This window comes from Ictalurus furcatus, chromosome 3 (assembly GCF_023375685.1).
Source record: "Ictalurus furcatus strain D&B chromosome 3, Billie_1.0, whole genome shotgun sequence".
NCBI classification, from domain to species: Eukaryota; Metazoa; Chordata; class Actinopteri; order Siluriformes; family Ictaluridae; genus Ictalurus; species Ictalurus furcatus.
The window spans coordinates 22,600,867-22,619,025 of NC_071257.1; the positions used below are offsets into that span (position 1 = coordinate 22,600,867).

Sequence of the window (18,159 nt, forward strand, 5' to 3'; positions counted from 1 at the left end):
AGGTACAATATTCTCCCAATTTGTTATCTGTTTAGAGACTGTCATATATTCTGAAATAATCAAGTCAATTGAAATGGGCTTTATTAAAATAAGATAAAAGCATCTGCTAAATGAATAAATGTAAGTGTAAGATAAGCTGTACTTTTATTGATTTGTTATTATTGTAATTTCTCCCTATAACTTGCATACACTGGAATGAAATATTGTTTTTTCAGAATGTGCTGTGATACAAATATAGTAGCACAGTACATGCATACATAAAGAGAAAATACACAACAGGTTGAGACAAGTACAACATATAAAATAAATACAGATTACAATAAATATACGTGCAGTAAATAATCCGGATAATTAGTATGTAGTATAGTACACACTAACTAGACAAGACAACAGAACAGTCTTAGACTTTCTGGAGTCATGACTCACTTGCTGCTGCTGTGGACGGTTCCACGTGGATACCCTACAGATCTGCACTTCCCACAAACAGTCGATGCCTGAGTGTCACCCTTTCCTCAGTGAGTAATCTCACCTGGATACTGTAGATTTGTATCTAGGAATTACTGCAATCATAAACACAGTCTCATACTGTCTCAGCATCATTTCAACACATTTAGTATTTTTCATCCATCCACCCATTTTCCGTACCGCTTATCCTACACGTGGTCACGGGAGAGCCTGGAGCCTGTCCTAAGGGACTCAGGGCACAAGGTGGGGGACACCCTGGACAGGGTGCCAACCCATCACAGGGCACAATCGCATACACATTCACACACTACTATCAATTTCAAAATGCCAATCAGCCTACAGCGTGTGTCTTTGGACTGCGAGAGGAAACCGGAGTACCCATACAGCATGGGGAGATCATGCAAACTCCGTGCACACAGGGAGGAGGTGGGATACTGTTGATTTTATATGATCCAACTGCAATAAAGGAATGATTTATAATTCCACTATCCGGTGTCAACCTGAAGAGGATGGGATCCCCGGAAAATCGTTCCTCCAAAGGTTTCTTCCTCGTGCTGTCTCAGGGAGTTTCTCCTTGCCACTTTTGTCTCTGGTTTGCTCGTCAAGGATCTAAATCTATATCAAGATTTCTGAAGCTGCTTTGTGACAAGAGCTATTGTTAAAAACATTATACAGATTGAATTGAATTGACCATTAGCCTATCGGATGGAAGAAACAAGTGCAAACATTTGTCTGCGAACTGCCTTTTTTTTCTTCTTTTTTTTTTTTTTTTTTTACAATATTATGCAATTTAAGTAGAAAAGCTGTCTCAGTAGCAAGTGATGCACTATAAAACTGTTCCAGCAGCAGTAGGATGGAGAACCATCTAACAATCTCACAGCAACACTGATAGTAGCATTGTCTGTGTGGGCATTTTGAAATAATGCTCTATGCTTTTGCATAGACGTAAACATGAGTTTTAAAAAAACTATTATGTATCACTTCAAGGAATTAACTTATACCAAAACGATCAACTAAACACATTCTAACGTTGGTATTAACAGTAGCTCTACTTTTATTGTGAAGTGGTGCAGAATAAAATAGAGAGGGAGAAACAACCGGAAACTGGCCCTAATTCGGTGCTTCCGTGTTTTCTGCCCCGTGGCGTTTAGTTCTAACGTTTGTTTTGAAGAGCCCATCTTCCACACGCATTTCTAAAGTAAAAGTAAACGTTAATATAATATCCAGGTAAGTAAGTGCAACAGCTTTTGTGTTACATCCTGATAAGAAAAATCACTTCAGCTTGTGCATTTCGGGCTCACATAACCTAACGGATGCATCCCTCCATCCTTTCAGCTAGAAGCTTTTCTTTAGTTAGCGTTCTCGCTAACAGGAGACAACTCAGCTGCTACACCGTTATATTCAGTCTCATAATGTATTTTTTATGAATGATAATATGGCTTAAAATTCGTTTAAAATGCGTCTTGTTTCGAACCTATTGTAGTGTCTGCTGTTGAAAGTTGCTGACGCAGGAGTTGGTGTGAGCGGTACTTCTGTGAGCGGTACTTCTGCTGATCAGTCTCTAAATCATCTTCAGAGAAGTTTTACACAACTGCTGTATTCATTAACTAAAAGATAAACGTGTAATGCTGCTAATGGTTGTGTTTTGAGTTAAATTAGCTGTCTAATTGCAAAAATTAACTTTTTTTTTTTTTTTAAACTACACATTATTTCCTGTCTAAACATCATACTGTGCTGGAGTTCTGTCCAGCTTCAGATTTAACCTGTGCGTTTTAGATACTGTTCACAGGTCATGTTGGCTGCTGAGACAGATAATAATACCTTGAATACATCCATGTCTTGGAGAACAGTAAAGATTTATTTAAAAAATTAAATTAAATTAAAAAACTCGTCCTGCCTGGGCATGCTCCTACAGTTATTATTAGCAGTGTAATCAGACGTGAGTGCAAATAGAGGTGATGTAACAGAGTGAATTGACCTTTTTGATTTGTTTTTGTGATTAAGAAAAACAGTTGGTGTCCTTCTGTTTTGTTATTGGGTCAAAGAGACCTGCACATAAGCTTTGTAATATAAATATGAAAACAGGGGGAATGGCAGATGCACCAAAAGTAAATTTGACATTTTTTAAATGTTGGGCAGAGAAAATGAGACAAGTATGGAGTTAAATTTGTGCTAAAACTAAACAAAAATATATACCATTTTGCAAACTAACACAATCTGTTTTGTAAAGGAATACTTGACTCTCAAACAAACAGAAAGTGATTTTCTCACAAATGTGTCGCCTTGATTTTCTCACAAATGCGTAATTGTAATGCTTCTCCCAGGAGACTATTGTAAATTGACAGATAGTGCTATCTGTTGGTTTGGAAGAGGAAGTTGCTTAGATGCGATACGTTTGTGAGAAAATCGCTTTCTGTTTGTTCGAGAGTCGAGTTTTCCTTTACGAAGCAGATTGTGTTTGTTTACAAAATGGTATATTTATTTGTTTAGTTTTGGCACAACTTTAACTCCATAGCCAAGGTTTATGCTGTGGAAAAACCAAGTGAGTCATTTGGCCAAAACAGAATACAAGAGTTAAAAGGTCACTTTTTCTGCATTCTAATGGGGGGGAAATATTATATTTTTTCCAGATGGCACATTGCTGTTGAGTTGGATCAAGGTGAACATGAAGAGGCAGCTTTGGCAGCAGTATATTCACACTTTTTTGAGGAATCTGAATATGATCACTGAAATGCCTTAGGAATGCAGCATGACTGCAGGAGTGTAACTTCACTGTGCTCCCCGCTCTTGGTTGCGCTTTTTTTTACGGAACACAAAATGAATCCATGCCTTTATAAATGTGGCATGGATTAAACCTCTGTGCATAAAGTGAGGTTTTGCCAGAGCAGACCTGAAGATGTGTGGCTGATTAGGAGAACTGTGTGTCTCTCCCCGCTATGCCCAGACGAGGGCCGTCACTGCAAGGCCGGGTGCGCTGGCTCCTTCTGGGTATATTTTTGCTTCTTGTCTTCCTCTTCTTTGCCTACTTGCTGGAGTGTACACCACCTGCAGATGTAACCCATGGCTTGCCTGGCCTCGGAGGGGAACCTTATGGAAAAGAATATTATCAGGCACTGCTCCAGGAGCAGGAGGAGCGGCACCTCAGCCGAGCGGCCAGCCTCAAGAGGCAGATTGCGCAGCTTAAACAGGAACTGCAGGAGATGAATGATAAGCTGAAGAGCCTGCAGGAGAAAAAAGAGGGCCCTGGACTACAGGGCCTGGTTGATGGCAAAGATCAGGAACCGAGTGACCTGTTGGAATTCCTGCATTCGCAGATCGATAAGGCAGAGGTGAATACAGGAGCAAGACTCCCCAGCGAGTATGCTTTAGTGCCCTTTGAAAGTTTCACCACAACAAAGGTTTATCAGCTAGAGATGGGTCTCACTCGGCATCCTGAGGAAAAGCCTGTACGCAAGGACCGGCGAGATGAGCTGGTGGAGGTAATTGAGGCAGGTCTGGATGTTCTAAACAACCCTGATGAAGAGGAAGGCCAGGAAGAGGACATCCCCATGCGGAGACAGACCTTCACAGAGAGCCACTTTGTCGAGGGTAAGAAGTTCGAACTGGTCATATCCAGTTACTTTGTATTTTGTGGACATTTGTGTTCATGTTTTGTGTCTGTGTGTCTAGGTGAATGTTTGTATGAGCTCAACATTTGTATATTTGTATTTCAAAATAGTGTAAAGTTTGACCTATCAAAACCTTGTGTGAACTTTGAACTTTTATGCACTCTGTATGCTTTCTAGGGCTTTACAGGACTGAACGGGACAAAGGAACACAGTACGAGCTGTATTTTGTGAAGGAAGATTCACACGAATTCTGCCAAGTAACCCTCTTCCGTCCATTTGGTCCCTTAATGAAAGTGAGGAGCACATCTATGGACACAGGCAGCACAATCATTAATATTATAGTGCCTCTGTCAGGCAGAACAGAAACTTTTATTCAATTTCTACACAACTTCAGGTAAGCATTGTGGAATAAAGTCTGTATGCTAAGCTACATGGATAAATTGGGTTTTCATTGGTAAAACTGTTATATTCAGCAGTCTCAGGCATGCTGAGAAGTTTGAAGATTTAATGATGTGTGAAGTAGAGCAGTCTGTGTGCAGATCTTTGCCATATGTCAGTAGCGCCTCTTGTGGCTGGAAAGTGTGTTTAGTTTGTGTTAAGTATTATAACTGCAAAAAAAAGTATTTTCTAAAAAAAAAAACAATAAAGAAAGTCAGCTGGGATTAGAATGACATATACTTCAGTAATAATGACATTAATATGCAGTTCTTTTTTCTGTAGGGAGGTCGGTATACATCAGGACAAGCGAGTGTATCTTACAGTGGTCTACTTTGGGGAAGAGGGTTTGCAAGAGGTGACCTCATCTTTACGAAAAATGTCCAGGTTTGTATTGTACAACATTTCTGTTCTCAGTATAGCCTGTTAAAACCTGGTTGGTTGTCAGGGGTGGTATAACCAAAATAATCAATAGCTCATAACTCCTCAAACTCTAAAGGATGTTCCTTTGTCTTTAACGTTCTAAGCGAGGAGAATTTCACGAACTACACTCTTATCCCCGTGGACGAGGAGTTTTCCCGTGGCAGAGGACTGGACATTGGTGCTCATGCATGGAAGAAAGAGACCGATGTGTTGATGTTTTTCTGTGATGTAGATATTTATTTCACGCTTGAATTCCTCAACACGTGCCGTCTCAATACAACCCCCGGTATGTAATTTAATTTAATAATTGGATAGTAATACTATAGAGATTAGAGATTTTGGCTTTCTATTGTCTGAGATTTTAAAACCTTGATGCAGTTAATATTGTTAGAAGATTTAGAGTAGAATTTCTTGCGTGTGTGTGTGGTTTTATACTGTTTTAGTTTATCCTCCTCTCTACATGTATCCATTTTCTTTCCACTAAAGGGAAACGAGTGTTCTATCCAGTAGTGTTTAGTTTATACAATCCTGCCATAGTATATGGAAATCTTGAATCGGCTCCACCCATTGAACATCAGTTGGTATGTAGCTAGATTTTTTTCCATTTATCTTGTGGTTTGAATTAGTATTTAATATTATAACTAGTATTTAATATTATAAACACTATTGCATCATTTACAGATTCATAAAAAAGATGCTGGATTCTGGAGGGACTTTGGATTTGGCATGACGTGTCAGTATCGCTCGGACTTCCTCACTATCGGTGAGCTGCCATGCAACTGAGTAACATTATCTGATTTAAGTAAATGTTTTTTGTTTGTTTTTAAGGTGGCATCATACTTTCTTTCTTTTTTTGATTAATACCCCAGGAGGATTTGATCTGGAAGTGAAGGGTTGGGGAGTGGAGGATGTCCATTTGTACAGGAAGTATCTGAGGAGTGAGCTAATAGTGATGCGCACACCTGTTTCGGGTCTTTTCCACCTGTGGCACGAGAAGCTGTGTGCAGATGAGTTAACGCCAGAACAATACCGCATGTGTATCCAGTCCAAAGCCATGAATGAAGCTTCTCACTCTCATTTGGGCATGTTGGTGTTCCGCGAGGAGATTGAAAACCACCTCCGCAAGCAAGCCTACAAAAGTCAGAGCAGGGCAGAGGATTGAAACAGTTACAGTAAACCTGCTCCCAGTAAGCACAATCTTGGTGCATTTCAGCAGGGCAGAATTTAGCCAGCCGAGATTTGTCCAGATCTTGCTATGTTAACACATTTTCTGAAATAATTCAGAAGATTAACTAAAATGGAGAATCCCAAGGATCAACTAAGAATAAATATCGTTGGACAAAGTGTATGAAATGAAGTGGTGTATGGGAACTTTGTGTGAAGGCTGTGGCAATGACTGTGCTATTCACATTCTGAAGGTCCATTTACTTTTTTTATTAAGTTAAAATGACCAATTGAATTGGTGCTTTTATGTTCAAGCACATTCATAGCCTAACCGAGGCACGGTTGTCATACACTTATTTGTTAATGTTATTGTTTAACATACTGTTACTTTTTATTGCTGTTAGTATTAAAATCATGTGTGCTGTGCTAATGAGCCACAGTTTTATAAAGGTGATGCAACTGAAAGAGACAATTGGTTGTAAATGGATATAAAATTCTAAGAAGAACGATATCGAAGAAGGGGACTGAAAACTTTTATTCTCTACAATACAATTTAGCAGGTATCAGACTCAGCTGGTGGAACAGTGGGACACCACTCTGGTATTCATTTTATTTGAAGTGGGTAAATGCTTACTTAATCCCAGCTGGTTTTGAATATATTTGAATAATTAACTGTTAACTATTATAAATACCCGGTAGCCATTTACTATCCATTAAGGACATTTTTTTTTTAATCAGTTAAACAATAGAGGCTACTAATACAAAACTGGCATCTGTAGCATCTAAAACAACAGCACAATGCAGTGGTGAAGTGTAAACTTCTCAACTTTTTTTTAAATAAAGAGGGACAGCAGTCTTTCAGCATTGTGTTTGTAATCATTTCTGTTGTCAGTCACAGGAACACAGGTTGGACAAAATCAGTTTAATGTGTGGATTATGGGTCTTAGTTACATAAGATAGACTTGCTTTCTTACCTAAGTCAGTAAAGTTTCTGTTACTACTATGGCCTATCACAGCGCTATAAAAATGCTGATGTATGGTGGAACTTAATGCCACACTAATTCTCATTTTCTTAATTTAAGATATATTGAATAATACTTATGTATTCTTATTTATACAAGAAAACAAAGAATAGGAAATAAAAAAAAAAAGAAAAGAAAGTGATTCAACTGCTAAGGCAGGCCCTCCTGGAAAGTTCAAAACCATTTGAAGTGACTTTTCCTGCACTTTATTTTTTTAATTATTACATCAGTGTGCCGTTTGCTCTGGCCATATGTCCATGGTCTTATAAATCTCTTTAAGGAAGAACAAAGCTGTGTCCTCAGATTCCCTGTTGAAATTGGGGGAAAAAAAAAGTATTGTCAGTTAAAGGATTCAAACTTATTTCCTTATATAAATGGATATTTCATTGTATGCCACATACCAGTAACACAGGTGACTCTGGAGAGCAAAGATGTACTCATTAAAGCTCTCAATGGGCTTCTCTTGCAGGACATAATCAATGCGACGTCCTCCGTTCAGCATGCCCACCTTAACCCGAGTTTCTTCCTCCTTTGCAGGCTCAGGAGTCTCCATCACCAGCTTATCGTCAGCTATACACACATTTAAATAATCACCATTCACTAAGAGTCTTCTAAGAGAACATTTTAGTTTGACATCAACACACACAAGGTCTTCAAAACTGAACATTCTGCAGAATTGCTCAAAGCTCACCTTCTTCATCATGCATTTCCTCTTCTGCTTTTATTTGACTAGCCACTATGGCCAGCTGTTCATGCAACTTCATGGAGGAGGTATGAGCACGAGCAAAATCATGCAGGGTCTGCCACGCAGTCTTTAAAGAACTGATGAAGCCCTGCTTCAAGTCAGATCCCATCCTGGACAGACTCTCCTTTAATTCTGAATGAATGAAAGTTGGTATTATTAATTGTGACTAGATATAGAATATTAAAAATACAAATAATTCCGTCATACATACCAAGATGAAGCCTTTTCCTCCCTTTATGATGAGGAATCAAAACCGGGTCCAGTTCTATATCTGGTAGAATCATGGGCTCGAGCCTGTATGCCACTGGATCCAACTGAGAACAGAACGTTTTATATTTTAAGCTAATCAGATATCTGGCAAATTGTTAGCAGTCATGTACTGCAATGACATTGGATATTTTCATGCATGTGTTGAAAACGGCTTAAAAATTAAAACATTTGATTGTCTCAAAAAGGATGTGACAAGTGGCCTAACAAGTGTGAGTTGACAGTATACTTGGAGCACAACACACCATTTCAAAAACTTCATTCACAATGGGCATGCATGCAAAATGTTTTGGGATGTGCTGAAACATACTGGATGATAAATGTTAAAGAAGCCTTTGCAGGTGGGTAGCTGGTAGGTCTCCTCGAGTTTCTCCACCCCTCGCACAGTCAGAAACATGCCGATTGGAGAACCGAGTGCAAAGAAATTGACAGGGTCAAAGTCCAGAGCATGATACATCACAGACACCTACAGGGGGGGGGGAAAGGCACTAGTCATGTGTAGTCATGGTCACATGCTCCACTGTAGCCCTGAAGTGTGCATAAAATGAGTGCAAATATCGAGAGCTCCTCTGTAGCTGCAACACTAAATTAGATACATCAGACAACTTCTGCAGTGAATTTCTTATCCTCCAGGGAAGGAGGAGATTTATAAGGTCAGCTTCTCTGGTCTTGTTAGTTCCTGTTCCACTCTCTCCACTTCCCCCTAACTTCACTAGCTTCGTTCATGCAATTCTTCTTCTCTAAACGGATTAATAACTACAATGTGTTGGGTTTTTTTCTGTGTGTGGGGGAAACACTGGCTGTAGTAACAAGGCAATAAATCGAAGCTAATATTTTTTACAGTAAGCTTTTAGCAGGGCTGCCAACATGGAAGTAATAAATGTACTGTGTATGGACACATTAGGGTATTTTGATCATAAACATATAAAGACAGGCTTAGAACTTTACCTGCCCAGTGCCAATTTCGAAGCAGTTGTAATCCACATGCATGGAGGAGATAAGCCTGCCCACTGGGACTTTGGATCTGGCAACAGTTGTGACTGATTCAGTGTGTTGAGGGGTTGAAACTTCTTTAGCTACAATTTTCTCTCCTGCAGCCTGAAAATGACAAAAGCAAAAAAATGGAATTAAAACATTTGCATTAGTTAGTACTCACAAACAGCATCTGCTTTACAGAAAATAGTATTTACCTGCTTTGCTGCCTTCTCTTTAACAAACTTTGCAAGCTTCTTGCGTGGCCCCAAAGGAATACCCATTTCTTTCAAATCATCCACTGTGCACATAAGCTACGGAGAGAGAGAGGATGACACCATAAACTGGCTTAGCAGATGAATAAACAGACAAGTAAAAAAAGAAGCTTGTTCTTACCAGTGACTCAACATCAATCTTCTCCTGTTCGAAAGTACTGAGGTACTCAGACAGGCCCAGCTGCTCCAGAACAGATGACAGATTAGCAGTCTCCTTTTCTTCTTCCACTGCTTCCTCTGCTGCAGCCGGGCTAAAGACCTCAGTGGCCTGGGATACAGGAGGACTCACCTACAACAAATACAAGGCATTCATTCACTCCGGTGTTATGGAATTGCACATTAGTTACAAACATGGTGCAAGTAAGCCTAAACCCAACAAAAACACCTCTTTCTTAAGCACTAGATTCAATTATAGATAAATACAAAATCGCCCTCATCTACGCCCTTACGTACAGTATCTCACAAAAGTGAGTACACCCCTCACATTTTTGTAAATATTTGATTATATCTTTTCATGTGACAACACTGAAGAAATGACACTTTGCTACAATGTATCTGTGAGCGTCTGTGGGGCATCCTCAAACGGAAAATGGAGGAGCACAAGGTCTCTAACATCCACCAGCTCCGTGATGTCGTCATGGAGGAGTGGAAGAGGACTCCATCACAACCTGTGAAGCTCTGGTGAACTCCATGCCCAAGAGGGTTAAGGGAGTGCTGGAAAATAATGGTGGCCACACAAAATATTGACACTTTGGGCCCAATTTGGACATTTTCACTTAGGGGTGTACTCACTTTTGTTGCCAGCAGTTTAGACATTAATGGCTATGTGTTGAGTTATTTTGAGGGGACAGCAAATTTACACTGTTACACAAGCTGTACACTCACTACTTTACATTGTAGCAAAGTGTCATTTCTTCAGTGCTGTCACATGAAAAGATATAATCAAATATTTACAAAAATGTGAGGGGTGTACATACTTTTGTGAGATACTGTATAAACCATTAGGTCCGTTTCAGCGAGGGTAAGACAGTACACGCATTCAAGTGGTTTTGGTCCCACCCTCCCTCATCAACACAGTAACCACAAATGGTTATTAACATGCCTTTTTTTGCTTGTTTGTATAACTAGGGCCTCAATTCTCAGTGTACTTCTCTGTATAAACACTGGCAAAAGAGGAAGAAAATGATGGAGAAAAAAATGAAGAAAACTTCAACCAGGTCATCTCGCAACCATGTTAGTCAACTGTGCATCACAAAAGCTCATTTTTTTCCCCCTTACACTGTGCCTTGATTGAAACATGAGCAGTCGATTATACTGATTATGTTGCATCATGATGATGGCTTTTTCACCCATTTCATACTTATAATAGTCTTACTAATAGTTGGGTCACATACTAATTATGCCATTCCATAACCAGTATGCGATCCAGACGTATCTCGGAGATGACGGATAGAAGCGAGACAGGTCAGACAGTTTGACATGAAAAGTGCCCATTGCCAAATATTCCAAAAGGTCCAAAGGTGCAGCGAGGTATAGCTGATGGTCACACCAGTCCACAATACATGTAATGGTCCTCGGAAATGGTAAAGCAGTCGCACGCAATCACTGTTAAAGAATTACACATGACTGTCACTTGGAGAGCTCTGCTTTTTTTTTTTTTTTAACCCATAAAACAGTCTACTTTAATCCCAACTGTTCGAATGAAAAGCTTATCTCTGAAGCATTCTGTTCAATAATTATTACCGGAGTCATACTCAGCAGTTAGCAAGAGATCTAGCTTGATAAATTACCTGATACCAATCTGAAATACCTGTTTAACTTCAGGCTGAGTGTTCCCATTTGGAGTTGACCCAGAAGATGGGTTCTTCTGATTAGACAGTAGGTCGAAAAGTATCAAAGAGCCTATGAGTAGAATAATTGCGAGTTACAATACTGCAAAAGTAAACTAAATTGGACAATGGTGCTATATAACTACAGAATAAAAGACATCAAAACTCAAATTGTTTCACAAGTGGAGAAACATTTATACCTAGACTGTGTCCAGCTACTGACACACTCCCTTTGAATTCTGGGTTTCTCTGCATGAACAGTGCGTAAAGTCGGTTAATCTCAGAAGCTACAGTGTCCATGATGGTCTGGCAATAGGTTGGGCTGTTGTAGAATAGTACATCTAAGAGAGTTTCATTGGTAAAGTGTCGCAGGCGCACAGTGCTGGGCAGGGTGATCTTCTTTATCCGCCTAAACAAGAGAAAAAAAATAAGCTATTTTAGATTTCAGTGAGCTTGGCACAGGTACACAAATATATTCCGGTTTGTTTTGGGGGTTTTTTTCTTCACTTTTTGCTATATATAGGTCCAGCATGATAAAGGAAGAGTAACTTGTGCTAGGGATTAAAAACATGTTTAAACTGGGAAATGCTACACAGTATATCAATATCTGTATATTTTTACACACTTTAAAGTTGCATCTGATTCAAATACTTGGCCACAAATACCTGTCCACTCCCGTGGCATCTCCATGCAGGGCTGTGTGCCAGTGCACAGGCAGAAACTCCACACGACTTATAGCACGGTCATCTACAGCCTTCTTAAAATGACTTTGCAGCAGCTTCAGTGAAACACTGCGGAAGTCATCCACTGTGAGCCGTTGGGTACACACACACACACACACACACACACACACACACACACACACACACAAATCATTTTCATTGTTATTACATGACAAATCCCTTACAATAGCTACAATAAACATACTCATCGTCTACTCTGCAAATTTCTGACAATAAAGAAGAGAAATAAAAACAAAGTCATTGTCAGAGTTTCATACTGTCAGCCAACTTAGCCATAAAAAAGTAGTCTGCCAGAGAGCTTTTGGATCTTACCACACTCCACCATGCTCCTGAACCGCAGATCACAGACTGGGCCAATGCCATGCACCATAAACACCAGATGGTCCACTTGTGACATTTCACCTAGGGAAGACATTGAAATATGATGTATCCATATAGCTGACTAAGCACTAGGATGCATACCAGTACAGTATGTACAAAAATAGTGTACCTCTTTCTAGAAATCATCAATACATCAGTGAAAAACAATGTATGAATGCAGAAAAAGCAGTGTGTGTGTGTGTGTGTGTGTGTGTGTGTGTATGTGTGTGTATGTATGTGTTTAAGAATAGCATGGACTACAGCACTGCATATTAAAAATTTTATAATGATTGTAGAACTGAGTGATTAAAAGAGATCCACTCACCATCAGGGACTTCATCATGGTCATCATCCACTCCCCTCTTCACCACTCTGGGCCGAGTCTGACCATCCTGTGTGGTGCCCCATTCATCAGGTGTGGCTGTTGGCTGAAACTGCACTATGACCTGAAATGTGCACCAATGACATATTTACATAAACATGACAAGCTCCTTAGTACACAGCCCATAAAAGAAGATGCTTGGAAGACTAATATGAACAGTATACCTTTGGATTGTGCATAACGATTGTTTCCCCTGAAGGAAATTCCAGTCGGCGATGCCACTGATTGGTGCAAACGGCTTTCTTGTATTCCGCCTGTTAAAATTGACAAATATTTCCACAGCCTCACACACTTCTCCTACTGCTAATTCAATCTAAAAGATACAAGAATAAGAGTACGGCAACAACAACAAAAAAAACAAATAGTTCTGAAACCCATCATGGTGATCCAACTGCACTCATCGAGAAAGAATATCTGTCCTGCGATGTGAAATACCTCCAGTTTGTCACTGAACTCCTCGGAATAGGGGATAAATCGGCTGTCCGTGTCTCCTTTGTAGAACCAGGAACAGCGCCGCACCTCAGTTGGATCCTCCTCCCAGTACACAGCGGTGCGAATGCGGTCGTAAAGTTGCACATCATAGCGTCCACCGTCTGTACTCACGATCACATTCTCCGGGTCTGGCTGGACTGAGATATCAAAGTACACAAAATGTTTTTTACACTTGTATTACTTATGGTTAGAGCATTAAATCAATCTATGTTCTATAGCATGATTACATTATACTAGCAATTTTTATTCCTATAATACTAATTAGCATGCCGTGAGAGTAAACAATACAACAAATAATTCCACTTAACTCCCGAGCTTAATACTGAACAATGTACACTCTGAGCACTTATAATGTGTCTTTATTATCACTGAAATAAGTCATAAGACCTGTTCAGATGAAATTCAATTTACATGAGGACCTGGAACGATTCCATCAATTCCAGGTGCTGCTCTGATTTTATTTCTGTCCAGGTCGGCCTGGTTTTTCTCCCTCTTCCCCTTATACAATTACAGACTAAATTACTCACTCTGTGGTCATCTGATCATTTTAGTCACATCCAGATAGACACATCTGTGACTTTGCAGGGAGAATTTGCCTCTTGCGTTGGAAAAAAGTTTTTTAATTGCTATTACTCAGCATATTTAGTCCTAGTGCACTCACTTCATGACTCACAAAACGAGAAAAGGCGTCTCTCACCGACTTTTATGGTTGTACAAATAGATTAATTACCATCTGGACATGACAGTTTTATCACAGAGGAGGCACGTGGAATGTCATTGTAGATTCCCCTACTATCCAAATAGGGCTACAAAATTATTTTTTGGAATAAAATTAAAACTTTGTTTATTTTGCTATTTGCCTTCATATGGTACATAATTAAATGAATCTGAAAGCAAGAAACATTTGCTAAAACAAAATGGTAAAGCTTACAACTAGGAAAACGCACTTATTTGTTGTTCAGAAATACAGTGATGGAAAATGGAAATTAATATTTGGTGCACGCACATACACACACACACACACACACACACACACACACAAATAGTGGAACTCAACAAAATACTGACGATAAATGATAAAACGACCTTAAACATAACTATTTTGAAACATCAGTGATTTTGCAAACTGTATCCAGCATTTCTTAAAAAGTTTTCAAAGTGTGTAACTGAAAATATGCAGTGCTGATGAAAATAGGCCTGTAGCAAGTATGGTAAATAAGTGTAATATTTTAACTATGTCCTGCTTACCAGAATTAAAAGTCTCCTCCAGTCGTATGGAATCCAGGATACTGAAGGGAAGCCAAACGTTCCTGGATTCTACTTGTTTGCAGAAGAACCAGTGAGGCTGAACAGGCTCATAGACATTATATGAGTATTGCATCATTGGGTTGGATGGAACCACAGGTCCTGCCATGCTGGGACCTGAAGGCGGGGGAGGAACCTGTGCAGGCGGAGGCTATAGAGAAACACAGAACATTGAGGACATGGGTATAGCTTATTAGTGAAACAGAAAGGCCTTTTTTAACAGTGTAAACAAATTAACTGAGCAATGTAAAATACTCTGAACAACTCAAAGATTCACTTTTAGCAGTGGGTAATATGGCAAAAATACAGTACTATGCAAAAGTCTTGCAAAGAAATGCTGTAGAGCACAGATGCCTTCAAACATAATGAAATAAAACGTTTCTACATTTAAAAAACACTATAAAGAGCAGTAAACAGTAATAAATTAAACAAAGTCGATATTTGGTGTGTCAACCATTTGCTTTAAAAAATGTATTAGTAGTCTCAGGTAGAATTAATCCAGGTTTATAAGGAAGTGAGGTGTAAGTTTTATTGAGCATCTTGCAGAACCAACCACGGTTCTTCTGGAGACTTTGTCACACTTGCTTCTTATTTTAGCAACAAAATCCAGCAGCTTTCCTTATGGTTTTTTTGTATGAAAAGTGGTCTCTTACATAAAATCCTGCTTTCTTTAATGACAAACATATTTCTCTAACATTTAAAAATAAAAATCTACAACAAAGCTTATACCAAAAAAAAAAAAAAAAAAAAATCGGGTGCCTAAGACTTTTGCACAGTATTGTATAGCACTACACTTAAATACTTTATGATACAAAATACATATGATATTCAAGTCTGCCAAAAGAGTAATACTGTTTTTTTAAATAAAAATATGAAAACCTGACTTCATTTGAACGTCTACAATTTTTACATTTTGATATAGAAAGAAAATGAAATGTTCTGTGCAAAAATATATATTTTTAATTCCCATCGGCTTACTTGTTATCATGAGGATCAGACAGTGTTAACGAAATACTGACAATACCCCTGATATCTTAGATAAGCATAATGTGATGTAAAGGATCACAATACTGATATTACATTGTCATATTCATGGATTCATTGTATGAGTGGGAATGAAAATGATTCATGCAAAAACAAGCTTTAATTTTCAAGTGAAGCAGAATAAGCATAGAATTAAGGATCTTGCTCAAGGGCTCAATAATGACTCTTTTGCAATTGTAGAATTTAAATTCACAACTTTCCAGTCATTCATGGGGAACATTAAGGGCAAGAAATTTTAGTCATTTTTATTCCTGCTGTATTAATCAGTAATATTAAGATCTGAGAAACAAGAGGCCATACCTGGGTGAAGTCTGGGGGTGCAGAGAGAAACGTGGGAGGTAGTGGGGTCTGAGAGTAGGGACTGTAATGGTGTGGGGTCTGATGAGGAAGTTGTTGCAGCTCAGGAGCCATGATATAAGGGCTGGCTTTGCTACTTGTGGCTGTGTGACGATAAGGATTAAAGGGATGCTGGCTGGTCTGGGGAGGCGGAGTAGCCGTCACATTAGGTGAAGGAGTGTGTGTGCTGATGGGGTTCTGGTGTACTGTATTGCCATATTGCTGTGCAGAGTTTACATGAGAAATCGGGGGGTTTGGAGGCAGACTTGCAGCAGTAGACACAAGTGAAGAAGTAGCTGTTGGGACAACAGAAGAAGCAGGAGGCAGGAATGACTTGGGCCCTATTGAGGCAAACGGATCACTGCTGCCCCCAGAGGCCGAAAAATAGGTGAAGGTTGCCGGCTGAGCTCCTGTTGATGAGGTCTGACCAAGAAAGCTGTCTTCTTCACCAACTTCACTTACATCATCTGGACGAGAACAGAAAAACAATCACGGATTGATTTGATAATCTTGTTTGAAGATAAAACAAAAAACAATGAACAATGAATATGATAAATTGGCAAATTGTCATTTCGGTCTGATCTGTGAATAAAATCAGAACGAGATTTATCTTCCAATCACTTCCAAATCAACACCAATTCATTAATGATGAATGAATGTTTCTATCTTCAGTAACTGCTTTATCCACATTTATGCACATCAGGCAGGCAGGCAGGCATACACACACACACATCTAGAGGCAATTTAGAGTTGTTAAGTCATATATCTGCAAGTATATGCGCTACTAGGATTTATATATTAATGAGATTTTATGCTTGATTTTAAATAATGGCAATTTAATTTATATGTACACTCAAAATTCTAGAATAAGTAATTACATATACGTTTTGTTTGTTGCATTAATTTTGCTGCCACACTGCATTTCACATTCAGCTACTCAAACTCAGATTTGAGGAAGGAAAGGGAGAAAGAAAGAAAGAACGAAAGAACTTCAACTAATTTACTGGTCCAGAAATGATTCCTTCCCATCTGCATTTCATTAACTGGGCATTAAAGGTGCTGTCATGATTTTAACCCTCAGTGTGAAAGTAAACATTTTAAAACGTAAAAATTATAAAAGACTCAACCGCTAAATTTAGTGACACAAATATGACTCGATACAGCTCTGTACCTACGAGGCATGACCTGTACATTCACACCGAGTTAATAACAAATGTAATGAATGTTTCCAGAGCAGACGTTTGAGGCTGAAGATTAAGAAATGCGTCTCTGCACGAACACTGTACACAGGTCCAGATAAACAAGCTGACATTTCGCTAGCTAGCCACAAGCTAAACTCACAAACAATAGCTAAAGCCATGCTTTATCTGGACGGGGAAATAAATCCTCTATAAATAATAAATGGAGAAAAGGATCCTCTAGCTTTAAACTTTAACAACTGGTAAGTGACTCACGGTGACATCTGTGATTTGTCTGAAAAATAAACCCTCCAAACTCGTCTTCATTTAGCAAACCGGACCTGAAGGAGCTAGCTAGCATCCCTGCTTTAAACCCCCAGCGCGTTCAAGTCCAACTCCAGGACTTTCTCTTACCTCCGGATAAAACTGCTGGATCCGTTGCCTGACTGACAGGAATAAACGGCAGATTAAAATTAAATTCTGGAGCTGTGGAAAAGAGCAGGTTGGAGCTGGAGCTAGGGACATTGGCTTTCTTTTCAGCCATTTTAAATCAAATATTACACGTAGCTTGTTCCCACTGCCGGATTCAACCAACAGAGTTCAGTAAGCACTTCCGTAAACGTCAGACAGACTGAGAGAGAAGCCAGGACCTTTAATCACCAACACATACTCCATCAACACTCCGACAAAATAAAACTACAGACAAGAGTTTACAAACGTGTGGCTACTTTCTACTGAAATACAATGACATGGCATATGTGGCATATCAACGACAAAATAGCAAATATAAGTATAATATAAAAGGGTATAAAAGGGTCCTGAAGATTTTCAATACAGTGCTACCCACTGCCCCAACATGCGCTCCTTATAATAATAATTATCTATCTATCTATCTATCTATTTTCCATACCGCTTATCGTACACAGGGACACTGAGGGCCTGTCCCAGGGGCACAAGTCATCCCTGGGAACAATCTCTCTCTCTCTCTCTCTCTCTCTCTCACACACACACACACACACACACACTACGGACAATTTGGGAATGCCAATTAACGTACAGTGCATGTATTTGCATTAGGGGAGGAAACCGGAGTACCCGGAGGAAACCCACAAAG

General features: G+C 39.3%; 2 protein-coding genes across 3 annotated transcripts; one reads left to right on the plus strand and one right to left on the minus strand.

Moving 5' to 3' along the window:
• The first annotated feature begins 329 nt into the window (after positions 1-329).
• csgalnact2 (chondroitin sulfate N-acetylgalactosaminyltransferase 2) lies at positions 330-6,517 on the plus strand. The gene is made up of 8 exons (XM_053621518.1): positions 330-1,692; positions 3,096-4,053; positions 4,251-4,467; positions 4,794-4,895; positions 5,036-5,217; positions 5,418-5,512; positions 5,613-5,694; positions 5,801-6,517. Exons 2-8 carry the CDS (start codon positions 3,402-3,404, stop codon positions 6,091-6,093), a joined length of 1,623 nt encoding a protein of 540 aa, XP_053477493.1. The 5' UTR covers positions 330-1,692; positions 3,096-3,401; the 3' UTR covers positions 6,094-6,517.
• An 89-nt stretch (positions 6,518-6,606) lies between these two features.
• sec23ip (SEC23 interacting protein) lies at positions 6,607-17,735 on the minus strand. 2 transcript variants are annotated; one of them, XM_053621516.1, is made up of 18 exons: positions 17,460-17,735; positions 15,832-16,334; positions 14,431-14,638; positions 13,126-13,319; positions 12,855-12,944; positions 12,634-12,754; positions 12,261-12,350; positions 11,871-12,012; positions 11,406-11,614; positions 11,187-11,278; positions 9,498-9,665; positions 9,320-9,415; positions 9,078-9,227; positions 8,440-8,595; positions 8,074-8,176; positions 7,809-7,994; positions 7,519-7,687; positions 6,607-7,425 (listed from the first exon to the last, which is right to left on the minus strand). In XM_053621516.1, the coding sequence occupies exons 1-18, from the start codon at positions 17,587-17,589 to the stop codon at positions 7,344-7,346; spliced, it is 2,889 nt and encodes a 962-aa protein (XP_053477491.1). In that variant the 5' UTR covers positions 17,590-17,735; the 3' UTR covers positions 6,607-7,343. The 2 variants fall into 2 exon arrangements, with proteins under 2 accessions (XP_053477491.1, XP_053477492.1); XM_053621517.1 differs by lacking the exon at positions 17,460-17,735 and adding an exon at positions 17,322-17,446.
• Between the last annotated feature and the right edge of the window lie 424 nt (positions 17,736-18,159).

Coding starts and splice junctions, on each gene's coding strand:
- csgalnact2 (XM_053621518.1), top strand. CDS start 3,402: ATGCCCAGACGAGGGCCGTCACTGCAAGGCCGGGTGCGCTGGCTCCTT. Junction 4,054..4,250: donor AGAGAGCCACTTTGTCGAGG/GTAAGAAGTTCG, acceptor TATGCTTTCTAG/GGCTTTACAGGACTGAACGG. Junction 5,513..5,612: donor CACCCATTGAACATCAGTTG/GTATGTAGCTAG, acceptor CATCATTTACAG/ATTCATAAAAAAGATGCTGG.
- sec23ip (XM_053621516.1), bottom strand. CDS start 17,589: ATGGCTGAAAAGAAAGCCAATGTCCCTAGCTCCAGCTCCAACCTGCTC. Junction 11,615..11,870: donor GATGCCACGGGAGTGGACAG/GTATTTGTGGCC, acceptor TCTCTTGTTTAG/GCGGATAAAGAAGATCACCC. Junction 9,416..9,497: donor AGATTGATGTTGAGTCACTG/GTAAGAACAAGC, acceptor CTCTCTCCGTAG/CTTATGTGCACAGTGGATGA.